This window comes from Teleopsis dalmanni, chromosome 2, assembly GCF_002237135.1.
Source record: "Teleopsis dalmanni isolate 2A chromosome 2, ASM223713v2, whole genome shotgun sequence".
Classification (NCBI taxonomy): Eukaryota; Metazoa; Arthropoda; class Insecta; order Diptera; family Diopsidae; genus Teleopsis; species Teleopsis dalmanni.
In genome coordinates, this window is record NC_051847.1 from 5215721 (window position 1) to 5237525 (window position 21805).

The following is a 21805-nucleotide window of genomic DNA, read 5'->3' on the forward strand; positions in this document are numbered from 1 at the left end:
AAAACCACTTCCAGTGAACCGCGCGTTGAGCTTGTCGTTTCAAATTCTCACTTGAATCCTCTGCTTTTATGTGCCACTTCGAACAATTTGCAGTTGACTGTCTACCCAAGTCGTGCGCTGTGGTGTGACGGTGATGGCCTCTTTTTGTATCAGACAGACTAAAATTTTACAACTTTCATATGCCTTATATTCTTATATACGTATATGTCCACAGAAGCGTACTTAAGTTGATTCGGTTCAATTCTGCTTTGCCAAATCCATGTTCCATTTATAAAAAAGCGAATACTTATGATATAAAAATCCCGCACTCTCCATTTACAACCGTAAATCCGCTTTTGTGCTCTTCAGTTGACCGCATGCGGCACGTGTTTAACTTGGTTATACGCCATTGGCGTTAAGTTCAATTCTAATTCAATATTGATTGGTGTTAAATGGAATTTGAAACGTTGGAATGTTTAAGGATTGCACATGAAACCTATTGTAAATTGTTCTTCCGTGTTTTTTTGTAGTTATACATATCACGCCTACACTTATAACAGACTTCTAGATTTAAAAGAATTTACTCTAGCACTCTCTTTGCCAATCCATCGTCTAGTACATTTGTCAGCATCTAGTACACAGACATGAAAACATTTTTACCAATAAAAATTAATTTTATTGATAAATATTAACAATATCATCATCTTGCATTAATTTTCATTCCGGTTAAGCTCTTCTCTCTGAAGCTCTATAATCTGTTCATATTTTAATCTCTCCCTTTTCTGCACACATTTTTGTATTTATCATTTCATTTTATTTTGCCGAATTTCTTTCTAAATATTTAAAACCGTTACATACATACTTTGAACCTTCTGGGTACTCTGTTTATCCTAATATTTCATATTCTTCCCTTCTTCCATCGAGTTATACCAGCGTCTCCATATGCCGGTGACACAAAACTTTGAAACGTCTGAAATATGTACGTCTTCTTCAGAACATATACGTTTATTTTATTATTGTACCATATATATTTGTTATATGTATATTCTCCATGTCCACTATATCGTTTTCATTTTTAATTTTCAGTTTTTACTTGGGGTAAACGTATGAGTCGAAAGCTTGATTTACTTAAACGCAGCGACACCACCTCAACTCACAAATCTCATACGGACTTACGCAGCTTATTTCATTCTCCAACTCATAACAACAACAATAATTCAAGCACTGCAAAAGACAACTATCAGCCAAATACCTTGAAGAAATGTAAATCTGGTCCAATAGAAACAATCAAGCAACAACAAAAAAACCAGCAGCAGCAGCAGCAACATCAACAACAACAAAATTCTAGCAAACATGAAGCGACTTCAAGCCAAAGCAAAACCCAAACTAGCACTAGTTTGCAAAACACCCCCACCCATACGACACAAAACACACAGCAACGTTCACAAAAGGCTTTGAAAAACTTTTTCCATCGAATTGGTTCAACTGGTATGCTTAATCATAAATCACATAATCTGGTCAAAGCATCTGAGAATCAATCCACAACAACAACTCTATACCGCAGCAGTTCAACAAGTCAGTTGACCAGTTGTTCCTATGTCAAATGCGATGACCCTACAGAGGGTCTAAATTTAGCTACTGGTAGGCAGGGAAAACTACAAAAGAGCACTACTATAGCCGCCACAAGTCTCAAATCAAGTAGTTGCGATGATATTGCCAAAGTTGGTACAACTATCACCTCACCCAATGGTGAACACTCCTCAAATGATGTTCTTGCTACAAATGAACAATCTAATCGACGTGGTGCGTTTCCATATGCATTTTTACGTTCACGCCTGTCAGTCTTGCCTGAAGAAAATGGAGGTTCTGTCATGAAGCAGCCATCATTGTCAAGTTTACATACAATTGGTGGCATAGAATTGTCATCGACTCATCTTAATCACCCTCATCATCATCAACAGTACCTACAAGTACAACATTCCCCTTTGCCAAAGCATCGCAACTCAACAATATTGCCGGCCGGTGATGCAGACTGTGTTTCCGACACAATCTCATTAGCGAGCACTTCTCCAAATCATAACCAGAAGATGATTTATCGGAATGGTGTATTAATTAAACGCTATTCTTCGGATGACAGTGCAATAAGCAATTGTTCCCCACAACAAAGTAGTACTGGCAATGGTACCAATGGTGACACAATAGTTTCGCGAAATAACAGCATCTCATCTAAGGACTGGGAACCACTTTACCAAAGATTAAGTAGTTGTCTAAGTTCAAACGAATCGGGCTACGATAGCGATGGTTGTGGTGGTGTCGGCCGTCATGGCAGTAATAGTCTTAGTGTCTCCGGGTGTGACACAGAATCTATTGCTTCGGGCACTCTTAAACGAAACTCATTAATATCATTGACATCTTCGGAGGGCGTTGGTGGTGGTATAGTAATTGGTGGAAGTATGCGTAGCGGCAGTGTATGCAGTGGTCCTGTTTCTTTAGGAGGCTATAACTACGATTATGAAACCGAAACCATACGTAGACGATTTAGGCAAATCAAATTGGAGCGTAAATGCCAAGAGGACTTCATAGGCTTAGTTTTATCACCAAAGACAGTTATGACATCAACCAATGAACAACAATATCGATATTTGATTGTAGAGTTTGACCCTTATGGTATGGCCCAAAAGTAAGTATCATCTTTCATTGAAAAACTAATTATTGATATGAAAACATAGTTATATAAATCATAAAAATCAACTAAAACCATTATCATCACCAAAAATATTTGTATAATAGCTTTTTCTAATATTTTAGGGATGGCCGCCTACGTCTAGGTGATGAAATTGTTAATGTAAATGGAAAGCACCTGCGTGGCATACAGTCGTTTCAGGAAGTCCAAAGACTACTTTCTATATTTGTAGATAATTCTATCGATTTAGTAATTGCACATGATGAGATCACAACAGTTACCGATTTCTATACAAAGATTAAGATCGATAGTTCGACTTTGAATCTTCAACAACAATACAGCTCAATGCAAAGTTTAACCGGAGAGCAAAACAGTCGGAAAAGTTCAAATACATCTTTACCCCCAAATGAATATTTAGCACGTGCCCGCAAACGTTTGAGTTACACCCAACGCACCCAAAGTACAGACAGCATCAACAGTTATGATCTGCATAGTCTGCAACTTGCTCTGGAAGATGATGCAGCAGATGCAGACAACGATGCCGATACACGTTCTATGCATTCCATGAGCATTATGCCCACACCTATGCCATTAATGCAACACAGGCGATGCTCAACGCCTAGACATTCCATGGATGTAGCCGGTAGTTCGGGTCCTGAATTCGAATATACCAGACGCCGTGCACGTTCTGCTACAGGTCAGCGCAATTTGGAACTAACTCCCTTATATAATATATCTACAGAGTATATACCAGTGTACGCAAACCGTGCTAGCGTAACGTTTTCGACGCCACCACCAACTTCGACGATAAGTGACGACGAAAAGTGGCAGCTGTTGCACCGTAAGCGCTGTTCCGAAGGTTCAGCACTTATGCGTGTGCAGCAATCGGAATTGAGTTGTGCTGGACGTGCGGCCGGAAGTCGTAGCGCATCACTAACGCTTGGTGGCACACCTGAAAATAAATGTAATATAATTAATAATATAGACGTGGTTGATGGTGTACAACAACAACAACAACAACAAAAACAACCACAGTCCTGCTTCCCCCCACGTACGCACTACACACGAAATTCCATAAATCTCTCCAACTCACATTATCGTTCGTTGCGTTTCGCACACTCGCGTTTAAGTTCCTCCCGCTTAAGTTTATTTATGCAGCCACTTTCTGTGGCTCACCAGGATGGCAGTGAAAATACTAATGGCACTAATGTGGATTCTAACAACCAATTAACCCATCAACACAATAATAATGTCAAAGCTACTACTAATGAAACTTCTAATTTAGTGAATAGTACAAATATCAACAACACAACAGCTGCAACAATTACAAATTGTAGCAACAAATACCAACAACAACAAGAACAAAATTCAACAATTGTTGCTAACACTGATCTCAACAATAAGACTAACAATAAAACTCAAATACAAAAACCTAACCTCACTTTTCACCAACTTCATCAACAACATTTAACCATTCCCACTTCATTACCAAAAACAACAACAACATTATCATCATCTGCAACTGCAACTTCGTTATTACAGCAACATCGTCCTTCGCTGCCCGTTACAAAGTTGACTATTCGCGATGAAGAAATGGCAGAAGTTATTCGAGCTTCTATGAGTGATGGTGAGTGCTTTAGACTAATCTGAGCAGAACGTCAAAAACTTCGCGCCTGAAAAATCAGATCGCAACTCCTGCTCAAAGACCAAAATTCTGTAGGAAAGATAGAACATACAACTGTAGTCAAGGCCATCTACCCATGTTTCAGCAGAACATGCCAGATGTTTTCCAAAAAATTCAGTTCTAAACCAGTAATACTAAGACCTAAGACCTAAGAGTGCAAAAGGTCTCAAACAAAAAATAAAGATTTATAATTCGAAAATTCTTTTGATCGAATATGAATACTAATGCTTTTAAATAGTTTATTACCAGACTCAGCTAAAACCGCACTTGAGATGAACATACTACCATGCGTAATGATTTAAAGATCACATGTTAGACACTGTATTAATCCTTGTTACATCCTTCGTATATTTTCTATATATATACTATATACATTATTAAAAGTTATTATAATCCCTCATACTTTAATTTATAGATACTTTTTATAACAAATACTCGTAAATGGCTTTTCTAATTACATTTGATTTTAGAACTAGTTCTTCACTTAATATTAACTAATTTATTTAATTAATACCAACAGTTTTTAACAAGTTTTGGTGCAAACTGAACAAATTTTTAAACCCCAGTCACAAAACACAGTAGATCAGTTTTTTGGAATATAGAATTCTATAACAATGTTCTATTTTTATAATTTAATAACAGGCACTCAACGTTCGATACCAAAAACAATAACATTCTTCAAAGGACCTGGAATGAAATCCTTAGGTTTCAGCATTGTTGGTGGTCGTGATTCACCCAAGGGTAATATGGGTATTTTTGTAAAAACTGTATTTCCATCTGGGCAGGCGGCAGATGATGGGACACTTCAAGCGGGTAAGTGAAGAAGAACTGCAGTGAATAACAGAAGTTACTGGTATTGCAGCTACTATACTTCAGACTAATTTATGTTTATATCCATATGTATAAGTCCCGTTAACGTTTCTGCTTGTTCTAGGTGATGAAATTGTCGAAATTAATGGAAATTCTGTTCAAGGTATGAGTCATGCTGAAACAATTGGGCTGTTCAAGAATGTTCGTGAAGGTGCTATTGTTCTAAAGGTCTTAAGACGGAAGTATGACTGTTTATGTTATAAATTATAAAATAATTATGTAAAAACTTATGTTTTTATTTTTCAGATTACAAAAAGCTAAATCAATGGGAACATAACTATACCGAAAATCGGATGGAAAGCTTACGTTTTAGCAAGAGCCAAATATAATAAAGCAACTTGTAAGGATATACGATCCGGAAAACTTTATTAATTACATGTATGGTGTACATTCCAACTAAATTTTAATTAGCAGGGGCTAAGTTATTAATTTATTTAAATTTTTTGATAGTTTTAATAATTAAAATTTATTATACATACATAGACGTAAATATATTAAATCGACTTCTAAATTAATAAAGTATATAATGTAAATATGTTTATAATATTATATATATTGCTATGTGCTCATTTATTATAACATAATAAATTTCTATAATTTATTTATTTATATATATATACATATTATTTATTTATACATATATATATTATTTAGTTATGTATATATATATTATTTATTTATATATATATTATTTATAATATACATATATCAACTTTCATATAAATATATGAATTTTAAAAAATATATATTTAAAATAATATATTTTCTTATATAAGGTTTATATTCTTTATAAATTTTAAAATATAATGCAAAAAAATTGCTACACATATTTTATAAATAGAAAGAATTGCATTAAATTGGTATTTACTTATAAGTTAATAAATACCATATATTTATTTATGATTCGGCATCTAAATATTTTAAAATTTTAATTATTGTTAATGTTTTTAATATTAAACTACACGATATGAAATGAAATACATATAATATACTTAAATCAAATCTATCTTTATTATTATAGCCTTTATATGGTTATTAGATGTTTAATGCTACTTTAATTTTTAAGATATTTTAAGCAAATTTAAACATAAAGTGTAAAACCGTACAAAAATATTTTAATTATTTAAAAATAATATTTTATATAAATAGATGTTATTAATTATACTATAAATATTATAAATTTATGCATTATAAAAGCAATAAACGTCGATGTAAATTCAAAGTAAATTTTGTATTTTATTTTTTTCCTTTTGGCAAATTTGACAAGTTCATACTAATTTTGAAATTAATTATAAATATAAATTTAAAATTATAATATAATCAATTGGTTACAATGCAACTATCAATTCATTTGCTTCTTCGTTGTAAAAGAATTTACATATGAAGTTTATATTATTAAGACAGGAAGACTGTTGTGAATATTTAGACAACTAAAAATCCCAAAATAAATCTAAATTAAAAATAACGGTTTTAAGAGTTATATTTACTCTAAAACTAATTATAATATCTGCAATAATGAGTTATAAAAAATACGTTATAGGGAGTTTTTCCGCTTACATTGTGCAATAACATTGGTTTTATGTCTTCAACATATATTGATCGAAATTGCCTTACACGTGACTCTATCTGACAATGAAATAAGTAGCTAATTATATATTTTGTTGTACCTACTTTATTAATTGGTAAGAGATATCATTTATCTTAAGCAAAAATATTTTTCGTGAGTATATTCGCAATACTTATCAAATAAGTTTAAAATAAATCAATATTATAACAATCAGTTCAATTATATAACTTTAGTATTTGTTTATTAATTTAAATATTCTATTAAATACTAGTTCACAGTATTAAGCATATATTCAGAATATATGCATATCAGAAAAAAATAATTCTTTGAAAAGATATGTATTAACTATATAACTAGTTAGCGCATACGTATTTAATTAGAGACATTTATGTGTAGTCTATCAATTTTCTTCCATCAGACACTTTTTCACCTCACTTTCTCCGTCTTCTTTTACAAGCAGACGTTGTTTTTTAACATAATGCTTGATACGATTCCGCAAACTCTCTAAATAAATATGAAAGATAAAGTTGAATACATTATAAATAACAATAAAGTTCATTTTTAATATAAAACTAAATTAAACTATCTTAATATTTAACTATCTTAATATAGTAGCAATATATTATAAATACAATCTATATTTATTTATATAACATAAATGAAACAACTAAAGAAACTATAACAAATTCATTTGTAAATGTAAACAACTCACCACAACGTTGTCTCTCTAATAAGGGAATATATTGTTTCGGCTTGACTGAGTCTTGCAACAGTAGTATCTGGGATCTGACATTCAATTGAAATGAGTCCCCAGCATTAGTCTCTAAACAATGTAGCACATTTCTTATCATAGTACTCCTATAAAATATATAACATTAATAGAAAATTAATATTATTAATACGTATACCAAATACATTTTTCAATTAAATTTATATGTATATATATGTAATATATTATAATTAGATGCACAATTGAGTGTTTAAATTTTATTCTGATTATAGTGAATAACATTCTTGTAATTAATATGATATAATAATAAGCATCTTGTTAGTGTAACTGGCCTATATCAGGCAACTTTAAGGTTATCGCAATGGGCAATCTATGTATATGAGTAAAAGTACTGACAATTGTGTCAGCATGCACCATTTTGATTTAACCTAACCCAACATGTACCATTATAAAGAACAGTACCCCATATACTTACTTTATAGTAGCTTTAGTCCATTCACTTTGTACGTTTTCCAGAACTCTCTCTAAATTTTTTGGATCATAAATCCAATGTTCAAGATTCGTATCACGTTCTACTTCCACTTGAAGTTTATCTTCTTTTGTTTCAGCGTTCTCACTATCATTATTAAATTTACAATTGAAAAGGTTTAAAGGTAAGCCACTTGCTGGCGTATACTGTGGTTTGCTGTTTTGTTAAATAAAAAATATAAAAATAAATACAACACATGAAAGTGAGCATTATTACTATACCAAGGATTAGTTTCTATATTCAGTAAGTCATCTATGACGTGAATTTTTTCTTTATTTTGCCCGATCAATAAGAGCACAGCCATAATACAGCGTATTTGATGCCACAAAAATGCATTGGCCTCTATTTCCAAATAGTACATTGTATAGCCTATATGAACATACATATAAAATGGTATTGATGTTATGAAAAAATATTATTAGTTCTACCTCTATTATTATCTGTTTCATTTGGACATAAATGTATGTCAGCCTTTTTAAGATTACGTGTATAATTTGTAACTCCATTATGTACATCCATTTTGCAGAAGTTTCGAAAGTCAGTATGACGTTCTAATAATTTGCATCCTGCACGCATAGTCTAGATTTTAAAGTAAACTTAATGAATATAAGAAATAAATATTGGCATAAACCAATATGTATATAGGTCCGGAAATACTATTTTATTTACCTCGATGTTCAAATCACCCTTTGGGAAGTAGTAACGGTATGTGCGCTCAATGCAGTCGAAACGTGCACTAAACGAACTTTTTTTAAGTGGCATCCATGCTACACACTGTATATTTCTAGGCAAAATACGGTTTAATAACCCACAATAATCAATTTCATCTTTTAAAGCATGTGGTTGTAGTTGTTCGTCTTCTGAAAACTTGCTACGCAAGTCAATGGAAATCACTTGACAAAAAGCACTAACTTCTTTGTCTGTACGGCCACAGCGATGATAATTTGATGTCGTGCGTGACTCAATAAGACAGCAACGTGTAAGTGCTTTGAAGAGGTGGAACTCTAAAAACGTAATTGTTTTCTAAAACACTTTTCAAAATGCAATTTCATCCTAACTCACCAATTGTATCATTTGTGTCTTCCTGTATTGCAAAGCCTTGATAGTCCCACCCAAAATAAAGTAATTTAATAAGCACGTGCCTTTTATGACATCTATTTGTTATAAATGATTAATGTCATCTGAATAATATAGAAAATATCACTAAAATAAAAGCCTTACTTATTGAAATCAAATTGCCTTTTTTTGTTTATATCAGCAACTTTAGCTTGGGTAGTACCGGCATTAGTGGATGCATCTTTTTCCAAGTTCTCTTGTTGTTTTTTCTCCTCTGAGTCAGATGCTTTAAATATATTAATGTATTCCTCATCTTGCCGATCCTTTTCACTAAGTTTCTTTTGCAGAATATTTTTTAGTTGAAAGTTATGTGCCTGAAGCTGAATTATTTTATCAATTAACTCTGTTTTGCTTAATTTTTCTAATTCATCGCGTGTTTGGTGTTTTGCTTTTTTGTTAATTTTAATTTTCTTCTCGATGGAGCCGCTCATCTTTATAAAATTAAAAACAAATGCTGTATTGACAGCGCTTACATCTTCAGCCAAATTTGACAGCGTCAAACCTTTCAGCGTCAATTATTTTTTACATATGATTTTTATATATTCTAAAACTTTGAACCAGAGGCATCAATCATTCGAAGAATAATAACTCGTTTCAAAAATTTCTTATACAATTCAAATCGATTATTAATTGTATATTCGAAAAATAATATATCTTTTTCCAGTTTTATATATATTGCTTTATTATTGCTTATAGTCCCTATTGAAAACAATACTCACGAAATAACATATCGTATATAATTATTGGATCGACCCAAATTGTTTGATGTCATTTTTTAGCTTTTAAATTATATTAAACAATATTATTTTAATCGAATGATACAACGTTAATGAAAATGTTTTATAATAAATGTTTAATATTTTTTGTCATTTTACATAATTTTAATATCATCTCAATTAACACAATAAACTTAATAATTGTATTCCAATCAGACCCATATAAAGAATATTCAATAGAATTGCTATAAACCAACACAATTATGTCCTAATTGACTTGAATCGAATACATTAAAATAAGCAACTCTATTTTCTGGTATCAATAAAAACATATGGAATAAATTACGAGTTACTCGTAGTAAAACTCAAGTAACATGCAAGTAAAGTACAAACTGAGAGCGTAACACAAATAAAGTATCAAATTACGCTCTTTACACAGATGAAACAGCTTTATGTAAAGTCTAGTGAGAACATCAGTGTCGCGCAAATAAATAATACAAAAATTTAAAATCAAACCAAAACAGCTGATTCACAAGTAAAATCTGTTTAACATTTTTAATTTACGACAGGGATGTAACGCTGTCTCAGATGATCTCTTTTACTCAAAAATATGCTGGTGGAATGCACTTATGTATACAGAGTTACTACGAGTAGCTCATGGAACAGACCTATTATGACAAACCACATTAAAAACAATACTTCAAATAAAAATATATAAGAAATTCTTATTTTATTAGTGTTTTTTATTTATCACTCCTATTAGTTTTTTGTCATAACAAATATTGTTTTTTACCATAGTTTGAACTACACCAACTATTATATATCAAGTAAGGTTTTTGCTCTAACAAAAAGCAATACGTAACGAAAGATTGGTATGAAATAAAAACAGAGCATCACAGTTAAAAATTTCTGTAAAACATAATAGAACTAGAAAATACATTATATATAAAATTTTTTCTAATAAACAAATAATTTCACCGTGCTCGTACTCTACTGAAGAAAATGTAACTATTGGTTGCTTTACATTATTATAACTAAAACTCTTATAAAATTTTCACAATGGTAACACCTAATTTATCTAATTTTTATCTAACTATAGTTACTGCCATACCGACATAATTTTCTATTTCCCTCAATTTACCATAAATTTACTCAAACTCGCACATGGCCTATATAGTAATTGTATACAAAAATATAATATAAAATATATAATTGTATTGATGATTTGCATATATCTAAAACGTTTGCTTTAAAATAAAATGAGTTTAGTTTCTTTCAGAATTTTGATGATTGAGATATACTTCAGTAGAGTGCGAAAAACTGTAGGTGAAAAAAATGTTTAGAGTATCTACAACACATTATTTAATCAAAATAATATAAATATGTAATAAAATTTTTTTTTGAATAATTTAGTTGCCTTTTTAGTTGCTTTCTAAAAATTTTATTTCTTCAATATTATGCCTTTTCGGTGGCTCACAAGTATGACAAAAAATGCATGCTGGCCTATATGTGCCACGTGAGGCATTTACATCTCTGTTGCAATCTGTCAAGTGTTATATGTTGACATATATAAATAAAAATAAATAATTAAAGAATAAAGTAATTTTTAATTAATAAAAATAAATAATTAACATAGAAAAACAGCCAGCAACTTGATGTTTTTCGCCGTACTTGTGAGCCACGGAAAAGGCATATTGTTCTTAATTTAAATATTATTTTGCATACATATGTGACACTGCACTTCATATTTATTATGTTAATAATAGAATTTCTTTGATATTTTAATTTCTTTTAATTTGCCAACTCAAAATATTTGTTTTCTACGTGAGATATACTGCAGATTTATATAAAAACAACACTGTATGCCGCTATTCTCAATTCGCTTTTACTTTATGTGAATACATATCGCCCTGTTTGTGTATACAATTATCGATAAGTTTGTAGTTTTTATTATTGTTGGAGTTTTCTAGTAAACAAATTAGATAAAGTTAAAATTAAAAAAAAAACATTTCCAAAAGCGCTTCAAGATGAAAATGAAACTAATTGAATCTGTTGTTCGCAGCTTTAAAGTTGCGAAAGTGTTTCGTGAAAATACGGACAAGATAAACGCTATTGACTTCGCACCAAATGGCGAGCACTTGATTTCATGCAGTGAGGACGACCAAATTGTCATTTATGATTGCGAAAAAGGCACACAGTCGCGCACCGTTAACTCGAAGAAATATGGTGTCGACTTAATCCATTTCACACATGCCAACAATACAGCCATACACAGCTCGACAAAAGTTGACGATACCATCCGTTATTTGAGTTTGCATGACAACAAATATTTGCGTTATTTCCCGGGGCATACAAAGAAAGTTATATCACTGTGTATATCGCCAATTGAAGACACATTTTTATCTGGTTCATTGGACAAGACTCTGCGTTTATGGGATTTGCGTTCACCAAACTGTCAAGGACTGATGCATTTATCTGGTCGTCCCGTGGCTGCCTATGATCCTGAAGGCTTGATATTTGCGGCTGGTGTGAACTCAGAAAGCATAAAGTTATACGATTTACGTTCTTTCGATAAAGGCCCGTTTGTAACTTTCAAACTCAACCAAGAAAAGGATTGTGAATGGACTGGTTTAAAGTTTTCACGTGATGGAAAAACTATTTTAATCACCACAAATGGTTCTGTTATACGTCTAATAGACGCATTCCATGGTACGCCCTTGCAGACTTTCACTGGTTACCCCAACACAAAAAACTTATCTATCGAAGCAAGCTTTAGTCCCGATTCTCAGTTTGTCTATTCGGGCAGCAGCGATGGCCGAATTCATGTTTGGAATGCCGAAAATGGTTACAAGATATGTGTTTTGAACGGTGACCACCCTGGGCCTGTTCAATGTGTACAATTTAATCCCAAATACATGATGTTAGCTTCTGCTTGTACGAACATGGCTTTTTGGTTACCAACTTCAGAAGAAGGTTTAGTTTAAATGCCTCAATTAGTTTTTATAATATATTTAAGAAACAATAAATGTTAACATAGATACTTAAAACGTACAAGAAATCAATAAAGGTTTGTCTATTTCAAAAATTAAATCTTTACATTATTTGAATTTACTCTAATCGTTTTTACAGTTTGTAAAATTCACTGCAATCATAAAAGGTGTACATTTGTATCCACTTAATGCCTTGTTGTCAAAGCGCTGTGCAGATGAAAACATAAATTTCAATTTTATAAGGAGTAAAACATTTCTGATAGACTAATTAAGCATGGGCTATGCTATGCTTAACGTTTGTGGACTGAATTTAAACTCGAATCTGAATTTTGACACAAAACTTATTAGTTCTAAATTTTTTAATACCAATAAAAAAGCATAAATGTTCTCTTCATTCATATATTCTCAATTTGTAAGGAATTATAATGTAGATATATAGATTTGATAACAATATTTGTATAGATTTGATAACAATCAAATATTGAAATATGCTTTAATGCAGAATCCTTTTCTTGTTTAAGATCTTTTTAATGTATATTGTATACATACATATAATTTATTTATGACTTTATTTATTATGACGGTTTATTGTGCAAACCCTCATTATTTTAACCAATCATTGGACTGTGATGGTTTTATAGAGGTATTCTATTATAATACCTATTCCAGAGGCATATTCTAGAAGTATACTATTAAATATCTTTATTTAGTTGTTATTAATATAAACATATACACAATTCTAAACTTGAGTAATATATATAATAAGTCTGTTCCACGAGCTACTCGCAGTAACTTTGTACCAGAGTTCGTATTTGCGCACGGTTGCCACTTGAAAATTTTTTTCTGTACCAAAATTGGTTTAAATAGGTACCATTTCTGTAAAAAAAGGTCCAAAATTTTTCTATTGTCTTTTTATAAGAAAATACAATTTATATAAAATGTACAAAAAGTATAAAACAATACAATATCCACAATAAAGTTGGGTCGCCGAAAATGTACCATTTTTTGAACATGAGTACCAGAGTACCAAACGGAAAAAAAAGTACCAATTTTGGTACTAAAGTACCATAAGTGGCAACCGTGTATTTGCGTACCCATGAGCGGCACATTCTGCTCACGGCTCATGAGCCGACAAAAAACTCTTTTCATACGACGGCTCACGCTCACGAGCGAGCCCACTACGGAGCTCACGCTCAGGAGCAAGAGCCGCCATTAAGTTATAAATGGGTTCAAGCTCGTGAGCAACAGTATGAGCTGCGGATCATGAGATCTCATGCGCCCAATTTATTTTTTTTTTATTATTAATTTTTTTGTGAAAACATGTCATTATATCAGATTTAAAATATTAATAATCTTAAACTAACTATAATATGCAAATAATCAAAGTTCTTAAAATAAGAAATAAATATATTTGCATTGTTTATTTGTGGAAAATAATATTTTATAAATTTGCTTTTCAAATTCAAATTATTGTTTCATTATATTGTTTTAATATAAATAATAATAAACTAAGTTAATTTTAAATTATATACTTTCACATATAACGTTTATAAAAATAAATAAAGCAAATAAACTAATAAATCGCGTTTTATTAAACAATTGAGCTCGTGAGCTCTTGGCTCGTGAGACCTCATGAGCAGCTCTGCAATATGAGCAACTTGAAGGCTTACGCTGGTGAGCAGCGCTTCAATATGAGCCAATTTTGGGCTCACATAAGAATTGGCTCTTGCTCATGAGCCTGACCTGCTCATGAGTAAGCAAATACGAACCCTGCTTTGTACACAACACTATGTATACAAAAGTGCATTCCACGAGCAAATTTTTGAGTAAAAGAGAGTATCTGAGAGAGCGTAACATCTCTGTCGTAAATTGAAAATGCTAAATAGACTTTACTCGTGAATCAGCTGTTTAAGTTTGAGTTTAAAGTATTGTATTGTTTATTTGCGCGGCACTGGTGTTCTCACTAGACTTTACACAGAGCTGTTTCATGAAAATCTGTGCAAAGAGCGTAATTTGACACTTTATTTGTGCTACGCTCGCAATTTGTGCTACTTTTGTTTTATTTGAGTTTTAAACAGAAGTTACTACGAGTAGCTCGTGGAACAGACCTAATATCTCATAAAATTATATAAAATATTTATTTTTGTATGACTTCATCTCTTTAAAAATTGTAATAAGGCTAAGTATATTCAGACTTATTTAAGTTACTTTTAAAGTTAAAGCAATTTTAATATTGTATAATCAAAATTTCTTTTAAATTTTATACTTAAAACTTTTTTATTTCATGTAAACATATATATTTTTAAATATAAAGCCTTCTTACTTAGTATATAATCTATTTTGATGAAATTAATTAAATTAAATATAATTAAAAAAAATTCAATATAACCCAAAGTTTTGTTTATAGAAAATCTAATGTACAATAACTATTGCATTGCTTATAGTATAATGCATATTACAATAAAAGTTATTTATTATAAGAAATGACATTTATTTCAATAAACGTTTTGTTTTGAACGCGGAATAACAACGAAATATTATTAATATAATATAAAAAACTATTTCATAACAAATTTTTATTACATAAACACCCTGCTGCTGATTTTGACATTTCTCTATGATCGCTGTTTGTATATATCTATCTCTTTCTATCGCATTCATTTTGTTATATAGCACGACCATATTGAATTTTCTGTATCAAAAGTTGAAAATTTTTCCATGATTGTGACGCGTCGAAATTTTAAGCAGTGAAAATTATAAAATACATGCATTAATAGTGTAAATTATCTGATAAATATATTAAAAAAGTGTGATTCTATAAACAATTTATAAAATTTATATAAATGTAAGTAGGAAAGTCTATGAGAAGTGCGTTAATTTTGCAATTAAAGAATTGCAGTTTGTAAAATTGAGCGAATGAAAATTTTACAACCAAATAAAAATCAAAGAGAAAAAAGCGTATTACAAGCAAGAAAGCAGAAGAAGCGAGAAAATTGTAAGAAATAAATAATATAGTCTTAAGAGGTTAAAAAAAAAGAAAAGAGGCAAGTTAGAAAAAAACGCGTACGTGCCGCTTGTGTGGCGTATACAGAAAAAACGTATAGCTGGAAAATAAAAAAAATAATTTCTTTATTAAAAGACAATTAAAAATAAGTTTTATAAATATCTATACACCTACATATATAAATCAGTATAAATCAGTATACTTAAGAGTGAAAAATTGTGCACTTCTATTACAATGAGTGTCGCTGCAATGACTATGGACGATCAAAGACCTTTGATGAACAGTTATGACAAAATGTCAAGTAAATACGAACAAAGCATGCATGGTGTCGGAGGCAGTGGCTCAGGTGCGCCACCCTCCGGGCCCGCATCGCCTACACCATCTGGCTCAGAGGAGCCCACATCGCATCCATATACGCACCATCATCATCATTCGCACCACCATCACCAACATCATCACCAGCATAGCGTCGCTGCGGCAGAACAGCGCCATCGTTTGTTAGAAGGTATTTTTTTTAAAGAAAATTACCAAAATTACACAAAAGACAAATCAAAATTAATAATAAACTTATTTTAAAAAATTGTGTGAGTGTCTTGAGTCTTGAGTTCTTCAAGAAAACAAAGCAGTTCTTTTTTTACTTAGTAACTTGTTGTAATTTATTTTAATTTTTCGAAATGTAATGTTGACTTTTTGAACAATTTTACTAAGAATTCGTTTATTTATCACAATAACATAATTTATTAACAAATTTACTTTAAGTTTTGAGACTTTGTTGAATGTTGCCTATTCATAAAATATTTATTCTCTCGATTTGAAAATACATATTTGCAATTTAGTTTTTAGATATTGATTACTTGTTTGCAGGCTCTAAAAAAAACACTACCACCAACAACAACAACAATAACAATTGTTGAACATTGAAAAACACTTGAAAGAATAAATGCAAAGCGAACACTCTCTTTTTGACTCTTATTTACCCAAAGGACTTTAGTTCATAAGCAAAGTGTACAATTAATGTTTTACCGAAATTTTAAATTTTAAATAAATAAAATAAAATAAAATAAAAGTGTGATAAAAAGTAAATAAATAATATAAAAAATAAATATATACCAAAAGGTGTGTTCAAATAAATATTAAGAACTAAAATAATGAAATATAAGTGGCTAGTGATTAGGGAAATATATATATATATATATAAATAATATATAAAGTTTTACGAAAAAAACTATTCAAATTAGAAATTGTGCAAAAGAAATAAAAAAAAAAATTAAATATATAATTCCAAATAAATTAAATTAAAATTATATTAAAATATTACTAAAATTCATAATTAATTATAAAGTGTTTTCGAAATGAACTTGTGTGTATACCAAAATAAGAAATTATATTTGGTCTTTCCGTTTAAACAAATAAAAATATTGAAATTTTAAAATAATTATAAAATGAAAATGAATTAAATAAAAATAAGCATTGAAAATGTAGTGGCACATTGCTTTTATACTCTGGCGCGTTCAGTTTGTATGTATACATTACTCCCCCCCCACTCTTTACTGTTTTCTTTCTTTTAACGAAATCTATTTTGCCATGTCTTTTGACCTCTTCAGCAAATAATAATACGAAAAGAAAGAAGGCAAAAAAAAAATAAGTATATATATAATATAGAAATAGAAAAAATTCGTATGAAGTAACAAAAACAAAAACACGTCGGCGTTGTCAATGTTTTATTCTGTTGCTGCTCGTTGTCGTTTGTGCTTTCGTTGCCGTTGTTGTCGTCTGTCGTCAACTCACGTCAGTGGTTTAATAAAAAATGAATAAATAAAAAATTATCAACTGTGCTCGAATATACAAAGAATCTACACTGTCTATATCTGTATGTGTCTTACATTCAGACATATGGACATGTAGAATATGCTTAGTTTCTTTGGTAAAGTGAAAAATAATGCTAAAAAGCAATCAAGTCAGCGTATTTCTAGGCCATGCTTAGTTCAAAATTTCTTGTTTATAAAGAGATTAAAATGAATAATAAAAATTTAAATGTGTTTTACAACAAAACAAAAAAAAAAAAAATAAAATAAAATATAAAAGAATGTACAAAAGACAAAAAGAGAAAAAAAATTCATTTGTGCTGTGTTTTAAAAAAATGTTTTATTTTTTATGATAAATATTTGAAAATAAATACATATGCCAACAAGTTTATATATATATTTATGGTTTGTTTGTATTGAAATGAATTATTGTTGTTGCTCCGTGCTTTAGGCGATGAATTGAGATAAATAAATTCCACGTTAACGAACTATCATAAAATCATATGGAGATATATGAACTACCTTTTCATATGGAGATATCAATATATGCATATGAGTATGTGTTGAAGTCTAGAGGAGACGGGAAAGGCTCCTATATTTTTTTCATATAAATATGTATACTTTCAACAATGTTGGAAGTTTGGTCTGCAATACTTGTGTATATAAAATACTAAATTCTTAATTATTTTGCTTAAACTTAAAATAATTGAATAGTTAGATATAAGAGAAACAAAGACATAATAGGTAAATGGATATAAAAGGCAGATGAAATATATATATGTAGATATAACAGATAGATAGATATAGGAGGTACATAGACATAATAGAAATATGGATATAATCGATAAATGAATGTAATAGATAAATGGATGTAATAGATAGATCGTTATAAGAAACATAGATGTAATATATAGATAGAGTAATAGATGGATAGATGTAAAAGATAGATATATGTAAGATATAGAGAGATATAGATAGTTATGTTAGATATATATATATTAGAGAGATATAAATTATATCGATAGATTAAATAGATAGATAGATACAGTAGATAGATATAACAGATACAAGAGATACATAGACATAAAATATAAATAGATATAATAGATAAAAAAAATATATAGATTTAAGAAATAGATAGATGCAATCTATAGATACTTGTAGTAGATAGAGAGGTTAAGATAGTTATAATAGATAGATATATGATATATTGACAGATTTCCTTCTCTTTTTTTCTGTCTGATATTCTTAAATTCGTCAAGAAAACTAATAAATTTGATTTTGAGTACGGTAATATATTTCTTTTGAATATTCTGAATATTTCTTTTGCGTTGGAGCGCAATGGGCAACAGACTGTGTTACTTTAAAAAGAAAAACAATTTTTTTCAATGTTGAGACTCTAATCTGAGTCAGTCTTAATCTGATTCAGTCTTTCTTAAAACGGAAGAATGATTTACTGTAATAACAACAAGATCTATTAGGTGTGATCTTGTAAGGATACAACAAGGTCTATTAAGTCTGATCTTGAAGGACACTACAACAAGGTCTATTAGATCTTTTTTTGTAATTGATGTTTCAATTTTAAATATTAAATTAAATTCCATTTTTTTTTATGGATAAAGTTTGTCTTTATTTTTTTGAATTTAATCTTTTAAACTTAATAATGCATATAAGTATATACAAGTTCTGTAGAGTTGGTTTTGCGGTTTTTCTCAAAGACTGATAGAAAGCACTTATTCGATATTTGTTGATCCGTGTATCTTAGTTTAATAACCTTAAAATTATAATAAAAGGACGGTCTTTGTTTTCGATTAAACAATGGAAAAAGTGAGTTTGTTATTAAATTTTTTAACATAACTTAAATCATTCATTTGAATTTTCGAAAAAATCAATGCAGTGTTATTTCTAGAGGTATTCGAAATAACCACATGGTTATGAAACATAGCACGATTTTTTCATGTTTGTATCTTAGAAAAATTAGATTTAGATGAAGTTAAAATACTTAAGGGATGTTTTGCTAATCATCAATTCTGCGATTTTCTAATGTATATATTAAGTACGGTGAACTATATTGCTAAAGACGTACACCTACTAAGTTGTCCTCATATTATTTAAAAAAAATAAAGTTTGTGTTTGTACACAAGATAAGTGCATTCATCCATCAACTTTCCAATTTCTCAGCCTTACCATCAGATTCTAATCCAACTTAATTTCTTCATCTCTTACAACGGATTAAGAAAGAATATTATAGAATATATTTCTTTAAATTAGTCTAATTCTGTTGAAATAAATTTAATTGTTTAAAACTCATAGTCACCAATGTAGCATATATTGAAATCATTATAGCTGTTATGTTAAATTTAGATATTAATAATTAGGCACCTGTTATTACATTCTAATGCTATCATTATAACGTCTAAAATCTCAAATAAAACTTTTTTACTAATATGAAAATATTAAATATAGTAAAACAACTGATTTTGTCTAATTATCTTTCGTAATTATTGTTGAAAAATCCTTTTCAAAACTTAGCACCGAGAGAGAAAAAGTAATTCCTGATATATAGAGAAACCAAACCATTATATATATATAAAAATGATGTGTAATAATATAATAAATTCCATAAATATTAAATTAGTTATTTAAATAAAAAGGACTAAATGATAAATGAATATCATTATATATACATATATGTAATATTGTATTATATACTTATTACATATTCGCTAATTAATAAGTGTCAAAAAAGAGTGCGTCCGCCAATGTGTTTTTCAATAATCAATATATAATTAAAATATTTCTTAAATTTGTGTTTAAAGGTAAAAAAATTGGTTAAAATTCCTTTTTAAAAATGCATTAAAATTGAATAATAAAAGAAGAAAAGTCTTTATTATTCCGAGAAAATAAAGTGTTGCAAATGAGTTATAGTGAGTAGTTTACATTCGAATCGAATCTATATATATATATATATATTCATTTATATATATATGTACATGCACAAAATTATATATACACCGCAAATTTGTATATATATATATATGTCTAAACGCAAAATAACTGTCGTTAAGTTTGTGACCTCTCCGAGTGCCGCCTTGCTACAGCTGAGAGCAACCGATCTCGAATTACGAAGCACCGTCACAATGCCAAGATATTTCAAGAATGAAATCAAAATCAAGTCAACTTCTCAAGTCAAACACACGTTGCACCTAGTATTGGTATGATTATATATTATGCTATAAAATTGACAAAACACATATATATTCATATATATATATATATATATTGTTCATATATCCTTAATATTGTTCAAAAAGTTTTTAATAAATTTTTTTATTTATAATACAAGTATTATTTAGAAAATATATAATTTTTAAATTTTGCATTAGTAGATTAAATTTATGTTATAAGTAAATTCATGAACTTATTTTGATCCATAACATTCATAACATTCTAGAAGAAATCGAAACTCTTAAACTGGAGCAAACACGATTACAACAACTACACTCCGACGCACAACGTCGGGAGAAAATCCTCATGCGACGTTTGGCGAACAAGGAGCAGGAATTTCAGGATTATGTGGTAAGAAAATTTCATTACATTGTAAAATTTTTTAAAATACCCATTTATTAGATTTTAGATATTCCAATATTTATAAATGTATCATTTAGATACATAATTTTTTATCCATTTACTAAAGAATTTATTAGTACTTTCAACTGCGAATACTTTCAGCTTTTATATTGTGAGAATTATAAGTTATTCCGATTAGAAAGGTTCGAAGAGTAAAGAGACCTAACTTTTAAAAAAGTAGCTTCTTTGTCGTCTACTCTTCCTATGTAGCTTTCGGCAAAGATAATTAACTTTATAAGTTATTTCTGTATAATATCTTGCTGCGTGGAACTATGCATTAAATATAATGTATGTACATAAATGTGTGAACCCGAGTTTTTTGTTATAATCGTTTGTGTTTTTTCTGTATTACGAATATTTGCAGAATTTTCTATTAAAATTGAAAAATAAACATTTTAAGAGCTGCGCTTTATTAGGTTCTACTTTTTTTATATTTTGTGTAATATATTTATAGCTGAACTAACAGATCAGTTAAAAATTAAAAGTTTTAGGAGAATGCAAG

At 29.7% G+C, this 21805-nt stretch overlaps 4 protein-coding genes across 5 annotated transcripts in view; 3 read left to right on the forward strand and 1 right to left on the reverse strand.

Annotated features, from left to right (window-relative positions):
- Positions 1-5641, forward strand: part of LOC119678030 (serine-rich adhesin for platelets) — a 155524-nt gene extending 149883 nt beyond the window's left edge. For both annotated transcript variants that reach the window (XM_038089664.1, XM_038089665.1), the window contains 5 exons: positions 1066-2659; positions 2788-4289; positions 4989-5159; positions 5281-5398; positions 5463-5641. In XM_038089664.1, the coding sequence (XP_037945592.1) occupies positions 1066-2659; positions 2788-4289; positions 4989-5159; positions 5281-5398; positions 5463-5493 (3416 nt within the window). In that variant the 3' untranslated portion in view covers positions 5494-5641. The remainder of the gene's footprint in view (positions 1-1065; positions 2660-2787; positions 4290-4988; positions 5160-5280; positions 5399-5462) is intronic.
- A 1376-nt stretch (positions 5642-7017) lies between these two features.
- LOC119683987 (tRNA pseudouridine(38/39) synthase) lies at positions 7018-9694 on the reverse strand. Its single transcript, XM_038097896.1, has 8 exons — positions 9264-9694; positions 9105-9196; positions 8712-9046; positions 8471-8621; positions 8264-8411; positions 7989-8198; positions 7496-7641; positions 7018-7287 (listed from the first exon to the last, which is right to left on the reverse strand). Exons 1-8 carry the CDS (start codon positions 9587-9589, stop codon positions 7184-7186), a joined length of 1512 nt encoding a protein of 503 aa, XP_037953824.1. The 5' UTR covers positions 9590-9694; the 3' UTR covers positions 7018-7183.
- Positions 9695-11785: 2091 nt separating this feature from the next.
- LOC119684047 (WD repeat-containing protein 82) lies at positions 11786-13125 on the forward strand. The gene is made up of 2 exons (XM_038097988.1): positions 11786-12941; positions 13004-13125. Exon 1 carries the CDS (start codon positions 11902-11904, stop codon positions 12856-12858), a length of 957 nt encoding a protein of 318 aa, XP_037953916.1. The 5' UTR covers positions 11786-11901; the 3' UTR covers positions 12859-12941; positions 13004-13125.
- Positions 13126-15594: 2469 nt separating this feature from the next.
- Positions 15595-21805, forward strand: part of LOC119684370 (pre-mRNA-splicing regulator female-lethal(2)D-like) — a 60171-nt gene continuing 53960 nt past the window's right edge. The window contains exons 1-2 of the mRNA XM_038098398.1: positions 15595-16373; positions 21128-21252. Of these exons, the coding sequence (XP_037954326.1) occupies positions 16103-16373; positions 21128-21252 (396 nt within the window). The 5' untranslated portion in view covers positions 15595-16102. The remainder of the gene's footprint in view (positions 16374-21127; positions 21253-21805) is intronic.

Coding starts and splice junctions, on each gene's coding strand:
- LOC119683987 (XM_038097896.1), bottom strand. CDS start 9,589: ATGAGCGGCTCCATCGAGAAGAAAATTAAAATTAACAAAAAAGCAAAA. Junction 8,622..8,711: donor AGGGTGATTTGAACATCGAG/GTAAATAAAATA, acceptor TTTAAAATCTAG/ACTATGCGTGCAGGATGCAA. Junction 7,288..7,495: donor ATTAGAGAGACAACGTTGTG/GTGAGTTGTTTA, acceptor ATATTTATTTAG/AGAGTTTGCGGAATCGTATC.
- LOC119684047 (XM_038097988.1), top strand. CDS start 11,902: ATGAAAATGAAACTAATTGAATCTGTTGTTCGCAGCTTTAAAGTTGCG.